Here is a 10,102-nt window from a genome sequence, read left to right as displayed (position 1 = left end):
GTGGGTTATAGCTGTTGACTGGACTGTAGCTGCGGGCAGTAGCTCTCCAATGGACTGTAACTGTGGTTTACAACTGTAGATTGGATTGTAACTAGATTGTATCTATCTATTGTAACTGTGGATTGGACAGTAGCTGTGGACTGGATTGTAGTTGTGGGTTGCAGCTCTAGATTGGTCTGATGCTGTGATTTTTAATTTTTTTTGGATTGTAGCTGTAGACTAGATGTGGATTGGACAGTAAGCTGTGTATGGCAGATGTAGATTGGACTATTGCTTTATATTATACACCGTTCTGGATAAGAGAGTCTGCCAAATTAATTTAAAAGTAAATGAAGCTGTGGATTGAATTGCTGCTGTGTATTGAATTAAAGCTGTACTGTAGAAAACTGTAGCTGTGGATTGGACCAAAACTTTGGATTGAATTGTAGCTGTAGATTGAAAATATAATGGAGAACTGGGGTGCTTCTGTATTGATTAGCGGGAAAACGCAAACTCAGATGTGGTAGAATCACACTGTTAAATAGATCTCTACAGACTGGAGTGAATAAATATTTAATTATATTGCCTTATACCCTATGAGATTTCCCCTTATGTCAGCCTGCCTGCATAAAGAGGAATATGTAGGATTCCAGCAGCATGCCTAGTGGCTTCTGCAAGCTTCTACTTTGACAGGTAAGAGCTTTAACTGGGAGGGTGAAGTGTGTGTGTGTGTGTGTGTGTGTAAGGGGAAGGGGTGGGTGTGTGTCGCGTGTCCTGGATTATCATGATGAGACCCGCCTCTCTGAATAATCCGAGTAGTTGAAGAGACGTTTGAATCATTTTTCTGAACCGAGTCTGTTCGTTTCAATGAACCGAACGTCCCACTCAAACGATTAATTGACTGGCAAGTCAAACCAACTTTATTCTCACCTCTTACAAATCTAAGGTTCGCCTCAAATTCAAGTATGTATCACTATCATATCCACAAAGAAATGTTATGTACACACGGACAATGATTTATTTCCCCATTTTACCACACATACAACATACAACGTAATGTGAATGCGCAATATACAAACATACAGTACAACGCTGTAATATTTCCAAGTTAGAAAGCAGTAGTTAGTGGAATTGGTGATAAAAACATGTAAACGAATTCAAACGAATACTATTTTGCATTTTGCATATTTTATTATGTTCTTTTGCGAAAATAACAATTAATCGAATTCATTTCGGAGTTTTCAGGCGTTCAGCGCGGAGAGGAACAGCGTGTACAGGCCATTAAATCAATTCGGTTGGGAGGTGGGAATCGCCTCAACCGACTCACTCAAGAGAATCGATTCGTTCAAATTCATTCAAAAGAAGGGCTGGTTCACGAGCCGGACATCGGCCGCTTCATAGACAAACCGTGAGGAGGAGGAGACGAGAACGGAGAGCCGCCGCCGCTTCACCGGGAGAGCGGCGATGCCCTGCGCCACAGCGCCGGACAAAACTTTCCCCGAAGTGGCCAGAAACTCGTGCGGAGAAACGGTAACACGCCGAGCCGCGGCTCCCGCTTCTGCTAACGTAGCTGCCTGTAGCCGCTCAGACTGAGAGTTTACCAAGCGGCTACAGTGCGATGCCCTGCCGTGTCTTAGGCTGTTTCTACACACGGATCAGCTTTAGTTCAGTTCAACAGCAGGTGGCAAAAGGCGGCAGTGCTCGTCACTAAAACAGCACGAAGCTCTCAGGTGTGCACATGTAGTCTAGAAGCTGAGAATTAGCTTTGGTCCGTCTGAGTGTGGGTTCAGGCTGTTCGGCTCTTTGTGGTGACCACAACATATTGTCGTGCAGACATGTGGGAGCACCCAACGAAGACACCTATTAACAAACCAGCTTTTATTGGAAAAGTGAAAGAGGGCCAGTTAGATTTTGGCTCCTGGAGTGAAAAGGGGATTATCTGCATAACTACATCGTTACACGTACACAAAGTCATTCAGGGTGGTTTGATGAAGTAAGTCAGACACTGGTGGTGATGGGAACCAGGCGTCCGACGCTGCTGAAGGTAGAAAGTTTTCACACAGAATGGATGTGAATGGATGTCTTGTGGCCTGAGGCCTTTTATTTATTTTTTATTTATTAATTTATTTATTTACTACTATTAGGTTGTGGTGTAAAATGTAATCTTTTAAATCCAAAAGGTACAGTCAGGACATGGTAAGGTGAAATAGTACCCAAAGAAAACTTTCAGATTTACCACCATTTTAGCATCTTCACTATTACATATAAAAAAGTCAGAAGACACAGACACAAGACACGTTTGCTGTCAGAAGTTGCTTCTAACAATAAGAATGGAATATAACTACAACATTAGGCTTTGGGTGACCTAGACTTCTGTTAATTGAGCTACATTAGTCTCGTAGCTCCACTGCCAAACTGAAGAACACCAAACATGTCTTGGCTGAGGAGCTACATTAGGGCTCTGTGTAAAATGGTGTGCATTTGATTTTTTTGTTAAGCCCATTCCTTTAAGGTTGGGGTTAAGTAGTGGTTGGGATAGTGGTTAACACCTCTTCCTTCTATACTGCAGACTGGGGTTCAATCCCCCACCAGGGCAAGCACCCTACACTATACCAATAAGAGTCCTTGGGCAAGACTCCTAACACCTGTTTAAAATGACCAAACTGTAAGTCGCTCTGGATAAGAGCGTCAGCCAAATGCCATAAATGTAAATGTAAGTAACATTACTGCACCACAGCATATCATTACAGTCATACAGAAGGAAAACACCCCAGAAAGAAAAGAATACAATTATGTGTGTAACTGGTTGGTCAGATGGCAAGTAAAATAAGGTAAAAGCTAAACTTAGTGCTAATAATAACAGTGACTACTATGCATAAAATGCCTTCAGGCTTGTGTACAGTTGAGTGTTGCTTTTTCTGCAGGGTTTCTCCTTAGAGATTTGGGCAGCTGCCATGCAGTCGAAGTTTAACAGGCTAAACAGGTTTTTTTCCTAAACAGTTTATCCGTCTCTGATGGCGAAACGAGGATTTCTTCTTGTCCCGTATGTGGGCTGTCCCATCCCACTTGTGAGAGACTGCGGCATGCAGTGTGGTAGCTAGAACAAGTATGTATATACAAAGGCACAGTATGATCAGCTCCATACAAGTGTGATGAGAAGGTTTTTGGTTGGAAATGAGTGCTGGACATGGTAGGTTGGTATTTGTAATAGACAGTTGCATGTAAATCACAAATTTGTGTAGATTTTATGCTACAAGCAATATGATATTAGACATGCTGACATTACTGGAATGATTTCCGCTGTGCTTTTTAAACAACGCTCTATTATATTGCTAAAAGAGGCAGAAAGCATCTGTGTTGAAACTGACACCATGTGGACTTTGTATGTATTTAAGTTATTTGGGGCAGATTTTCTAAGAGAGGCACAAATTACTGACAGTCTACTGACAGTTTGAGCCTATGAGGGTGGCTGATCTAGCAGGTTTTCTACTGATAATGCCCATGCAGATGAACGCTGGAAATTAATTGTCACAATTATCATTATGTTCTGGTTTGAAATGTTATTTTTTTGGCTGGTGGGAGTTCAACTTGAGTTCTTTTGAGTTCTCAACTTGTACCCAGGTCGCCTGAGAATTGTATGATTTTAAGTGTAATGTTTTTGCTGTATGCAGTGCCTCGAACAACAGATGTGACATTTCTGTTGTGTACACACACAAACCACAGCGCACAGAAGCCACAGCGCACAGGAACAATGAAGTAATAAATAGCTTTAGTAAAGCAGGCACTGCAGAGCCAACGGCTCTCAATATGTGATTTGAATCATTTGAAAAAGAAAGCTGTCAGATCATTGTTTAGGAAAAATATATATAAAAAACCTCACAATAATAAGGATTTTAAGAACACACACACACACACACACGCACACACACACACACATGTCTAAGCCGCTTCTCCTTCTGGGGGTGCCTTTCCCAGTGGTCATCGGGCGGAAGGCAGGATACACAGTCCAACTGGCCTGAAAACTGTCTGATTTTTATTTACGTCATCAAATTAGAATAATGAGAATTCATATTTCCAGGAAGGAAACTCATGCATACGCAATAAGACATAGGCACACAACAGTAGCAGCATTTCACCTGTTTAGTAAATCACAACAGCCCCTTTTTAAACGGCAGAATGGAGTTTGGGACGTTGCACAATGTTGGTAAATCTGGCCCTTTGTCTTCTAAAATGACTTGCTTTCAATTATGCTCTCACCAGGTGCTGCTGTCATGTTTTGTCAGTTAACTAAGTAGTTGTAGTACTCTAACCAGGCCTACACCTCGTGACGGTAAACTGAATTACTCTGTCCTGTGACAGTAAAAGCTCATTTACCCCAGGTTTAAAAAAAAATCCTTTGTTCTTTTATTGACTTATTCCAAGCAATCCACAGCGAGACAGTAGTATGCCCATACATGAACATAACTGAACATTCAAACATGTTGGGTGATCTGTTGTCCTACATTAATACCACATTTATTGTACAAAACATAGATGAGATTGCAGGCACATGTCGGTATAGAAGCTGTTTGCAGTACTGTGTACTCCTGTACTCTATATACCTGTACTGTACTCCTGTGCTGTATGGTGAAACTTGTGTATTGTTAAATCTCTAGTATGAATGTGTGAGAACTTTCTGGGTAGCTGAAGTCTGTGCTGGTCGTTCGTGCTTCATTGATTCAGGCAGTAATGAAGTGAAGGTGGAAAGCTCATGCTATTAGACCGTTGGTAATTGAATTGCTTTACAATCACATCACACTAATGAAATGTCATTGATGAACAGAGAGGGAAGGGAAAGTGTTTTTCTAATGACTTCTCCAACCAAATTACCCTTCAAGTTCGCTTAGCAAAGTGTTTGCCAAACCTGTTATTAATGTCGCCCAGTGAACAACAACGCGTCTGCAAGGGCCTTGTTTTTGAGATGAAAACAGTGTGCCTCTTTCACCAACCACTTTTAAGAAGAAATTTCTTTTTAAAACCAACTTACACCGTTTTGATGATGATTCTCACATTCACCAGTGCTTTCTTATATGGGAATTGTTCTTGAGGAAGAATAGAATCTGCACACACTCAAGAGCACAAAGGTGCGCGTAATTCTGCGGTTTAAGAGCACATCTTGAATCTGACATAGACTTTTTAGGGCCTTTCTCGAGCCAAATTTAAGAAAAACTGGACAAAGTAGGTGAATGAGGTCCGTTGTAGTAGATAAAGGTTTTCTCCATTGTAGCCTACTGCATTCCCAGTGTTGCCAGGGCAACCCATGGAATTCCCCAGCCATTCAAAACTCTCATTGGCCAGAGTGGGCTACGTTAGTCTGCCTGATAACCTACCATCTCAGCTTTACCTCATTATTTCTTGATATACCCTGCCTGTCAAAAGTTTGGAGACAACTAGCCTTTTCAAAGTTTTAATACAGATGAATGTGAGTTCTTTTCTCGTTTTGCAATTGCTTAAACCCTTAAAAACCCACACTTATTACATCCTAAGGCTTATTATTTAGTAATTACATATACATCAAACTGGCCGAGTTATTTATTTATTTTTTTACTTGAAGCCCAGACCCACTAGTGCCCCCTGGCCAGTTAATTTAACTATTATATTCTAGTGTAAAAGTGCATGTGTTAAACAGGTTTATGTATGGGAATGTTATTTGTGTATGTACTGGGCATCTAAAGTTTGGGTACAACAAAGAAGACAATAATTAAGACAAAATACCTGAAAAGTTGTTTGAACAAAATAGCTATATACTAATCTTTCAGCTTCAACACTTGGCCTCATATTCACTATGAAGCTTTGTATGAAGAGCAGCTTTTGTCTAAATAATGATTAGATTCTTTATAAATAATCCTTCTGTAAGGATTCACATGTTTGTGTTTGGAAGGCTTCGTATGTTTATGCCTGGTTCTGGTTCAAATCTCACACTGCATGAGGCATTTTAAGTTTATAAATGAAAAATTTGTTGTGTTTTTAAATAATAAAAGTACATGTGACTGTTATACACTATATTTTCAAAAGTATTCAGTCATCTGCTTTCACATGCATATGAACTTGAGTGAGATCCCATTCTTAATCCATATGGTTTAATATGATGTTGGCCCACCCTTTGCAGCTATAACAGCTTCAGCTCTTTTGAGAAGGCTTTCCACAAGGTTTAGGAGTGTGTTTATGGGAGGTGTCCCAAAGGTGTTCTATCGGGTTGAGGTCAGGACACTGTGCAGGCCAGACAAGTTCTTCTACACCAAATTGGCTCATCCATGTCTTTATGGACCTTGCTTTGTGCACTAGTTCAGAGTCATGTTGGAACAGGAAGGGGTCGTCCCCAAACTGTTCCCACAAAGTTGGGAGCATGAAATTGTCCAAAATCTCTTGGTCTGCTGAGGCATTATGAGTTCCTTTCACTAGAACTAAGGGGCCGAGCTCAACTCCTGAAAAACAACCCCACACCATAATTCCCCCTCCCCCAAACTTTACACTTGGCACAATGCAGTGAGACAAGTACTGTTCTCCTGGCAACTGCCAAACCCAGACTCGTCCATCTGATTGCCAGACGGAGAAGTGTAATTCGTCACTCCAGAGAACACGTCTCCACTGCTCTAGAGTCCAGTGGCAGTGCTTTACACCACCGCATTCAACGCTTTGCATTGCACTTGGTGATGTAAGGCTTGGATGCAGCTGCTCGGTCATGGAAACCCATTCCATGAAGCTCTCTACACTGTTCTTGAGCTCATCTGAAGGCCTCATGAAGTTTGGAGATCTGTAGCGATTGACTCTGCAGAAAGCATCCGCTGACCTTGCTCTGTCATTTTACGTGGCCTACCACTTTGTGGCTGAGTTGCTGTCGTTCCCAATCGCTTCCACTTTGTTATAATACCACTGACTATTGACTGTGGAATATTTAGTAGTGAGGAAATTTCACGACTGGAATTCACTGAGCTCCTGAGAGCGACTCATTCTTTCACAAATGTCTGGAGAAGCCGTCTGCAGGCCTAGGAGCTGGTTTTATACACCTGTGGCCATGGAAGTGATTGGAACACCTGAATTCAATGATTTCGAAGGGTGTTTGAATACTTTTGGCAATATAGTGTATATGAAGCCAATACATTGCTGGGAACGACTGCGCTGTCTTGATTTTGGCTGACAAAATACTTTTGTTTACACAGTTGAATTTTTGGTTTTCATGAACAACAGCAGCATATTTCATGCTTGATTCTAGCAGTGTACTGCTCAGCAAAAAACTGCCTTTCATGCATGTGTGTTCGATACTGTGCAAAGCTTTTGCTTTTGTAGTCAAATTTTAATTTATTTGCGAGAGAAGAACATAGGGTTAATGTCAGTGCACTCCTCTCGGTAAATACTGTTCAGGCCCTGCATAGCCCAAACGTTGCTGTTAAATATGTGTCAATACTTTTGAGTGTGAAAACATTCCACCATTTTTTTTTTTTTAATTGCTGCAAATTAAATTGTTGAGATGAAGTGATTCAGAGCGGTGTGATGTGAAATCATACAGTGTGGAGTAACCTACTGAGCGATTTATTTGCAGTAGTGCTGATAGAAATCAGGGATTGTGATATCTACAATACAAATATAGCCATTTTATTTACTATCTACAAAAGCAGTGAAACAACACGTGTTTTTATACATAATGTAGATAATGGTAAAATAGTGGTAAATCTGGAAAAAATCAAGTTTATTTTGTACTACTTTGCCTTACAGTGCCCCCTGCATTTATAAAAAAAAACAAAAACAAACTATATCTCATATATATTTGTAACCATTTTATGACAGATTTCTGTGATGTAGATTTTTAGAGGCATTAAATGCTTCAGCCGTCTGGTTCCTATCACCGCTATTATAACGATTCTGATCCTTCTGAGTAGTTTTCTCTACATTAGAGCATTTCGCATCAAACCACTCCGAAGTACTTAGTTTATCTCTTAGTTTATTAACTATTTAATTAAGCAGAAATTTGGAAAGATTGATGGAATTCCCCTTTTAGCGTAGGCCACATTATGGCCTGCCACTGTCAGACTGTGTAGTAAAGCATTAATATAGATCCATTAACACACTCTGCATGCTGCTCAGTCTCAGATATTACACCCAGCTGGAGATGTGCACGGATTGCTGCCAGTTCAAATGATGTTGCTTGTCTCTTTCTCTTCCTCTCGCTGAATTATTACTGTTAATGTCCTTGTGGTGACACTGTGCTTGTCTGCCAGGCTGTAACTTAGAGATCCTCCATATATTGTGTGTGTGTGTGTGTGTGTGTGTGTGTGTGTGTGTTGCTTTGGTGCTGGCAGTACCCCAAATGTCTCCACTGAGAAATCAGATTTGTGGGCGTCTGGGGTAGGAGGGGACTTTTTGGTCTTTTGTCAGCTCATTTATTCTCTCTCTCACTCACACTCTACTCTCTCTCACACACACATTGCACTAAATTAAATTTATTAGTTTGTGAAAGCTGTGGTTAATAGAACACATTACACCTTAAAAGCACAAAATTGCACTGAGTGCTCTTGGCACTTGGGGCTGGGTGATATGGAAAAAATATCACTACAATATATTTTTTCCTATCATTTGGTACCGCTAATGATCATTAAATATTAAATAAACTGCTATTCAAATTACAAGTTTAAGTGAAAATAAGTAAACACATACTCTACAGGGAGCAAATGTGAGTATGACATTTTTCTGCAATTTCTGTGCACAATTCAATTCAAAATATATATATATATGCGCAAACAGATAAACTGTATGTTCTTTGTAGAGGAGAGGATTTTCACATCTTTCAGCAGAAAGATTGGGGTGCCCAAACTTTTGCATACAGCTGTATAAGATTTCTATAGAGCTGTATATAACTTCTGTCATAATTTGTAATCTGTAATACTTTCTTGCATATGTAATGTTTACTTGTATAGTATCCTGTAGTACACTATAATAATTTTCTAAGTTTCATATAAGATACTTATATGAATGTGTAGTATCATTATAAATCTTATAATGGTATGCTCAATATTTCTTTTCTTTTATGTTATTGGATTATTCAACCTTGTAAAATTACAGTATTATACAGTTTAGCATAGACTTTAGGTGCAGTGGACACTTGATCCATTCAGACTGGGCTCCTGGCAGCTAAAAAACACTAAACACAGTTTGTACTGTGGTAGAAAATTAAAATCTAGCAAGCAAAGTCAAATGTGATATACTCTGAGAAAAGAACAGGAATAAGTAGGAAATACCATCTCAGCTCAGTTACCCCAGCAGTGATTTACTGTTTTCTTCTAGTTCTACTACCTGACCGAAAAGTGTGATTAGGCATATAAGTGGACAAGCCTTTGCAGACACAAGCTAACATGGTAGCCATGACGTAACAAGCTAACCATGCATTAATGCATCAACTGCAAGCTGACGGCCAAAGTCTGTGCTAAGTTTATCAGCTTGTGTTGTTTAATGTCCATGTCCATCAAATCGAGAACTATGTCTCGAACGATACTCTGCACTATATTATATTGCTACCTTCTTACTAACACTTCTTACTGTTCCTCTGGTTTGTCTTGTTGTAAGTGAATGGGTAGACTACTCCCTCCCTGTCCAACAAGTAGAAGGCACACACTGCCACCTAGTCATATTCGTTGTTTAAATCTCAAGCCATTTCTGCATTCCAGGAACAGAATGGAGTAATCTTTTTACTGAAAATACCTGCACATGGAAAAAAAGTAATGCAATGAATGTACTTGACTCAAATCAAGTAAAGACTAAGAAAGTATGTTACATTTAAGTACACGTCAGAATTCATTGCATTAACATTATCAAAAGAAAAAAGATTTATTTTTGGCAACTATTGTTATCACTTTATCACTCAGACCTGCTGGCGCTTCTGTAGGAGTTTCCATTTCAGTGGACTGTGTTCAGCTCTGGCTGCAGCTCTCTGTGTCTTTGATGTTTGTTCAGTGGAACGGGTTTAGTCAGATGTGTGTATCTGAATGTGTGTCAGTGTGAGCGAGCGGAAGGATTACAGTAAGACACATTCAGTTCTGACACAAGTTTAGCTGACATTAGATTAGCTTAGCTCTTACCCTACACACACACA

At 40.0% G+C, this 10,102-nt stretch overlaps 1 protein-coding gene across 1 annotated transcript in view; it reads left to right on the top strand.

Moving 5' to 3' along the window:
* Positions 1-1,359: 1,359 nt before the first annotated feature.
* tmcc3 (transmembrane and coiled-coil domain family 3) overlaps positions 1,360-10,102 on the top strand; it is a 32,499-nt gene continuing 23,756 nt past the window's right edge. The window contains exon 1 of the mRNA XM_017696942.2: positions 1,360-1,509. Within this exon, the coding sequence (XP_017552431.1) occupies positions 1,444-1,509 (66 nt within the window). The 5' untranslated portion in view covers positions 1,360-1,443. The remainder of the gene's footprint in view (positions 1,510-10,102) is intronic.

The sequence above is a fragment of the Pygocentrus nattereri genome, chromosome 1 (genome assembly GCF_015220715.1).
Source record: "Pygocentrus nattereri isolate fPygNat1 chromosome 1, fPygNat1.pri, whole genome shotgun sequence".
Lineage (NCBI taxonomy): Eukaryota > Metazoa > Chordata > Actinopteri > Characiformes > Serrasalmidae > Pygocentrus > Pygocentrus nattereri.
The sequence above is the reverse complement of the archived record's forward strand: the minus strand, read 5'-3'. Positions and strand labels throughout refer to the sequence as shown.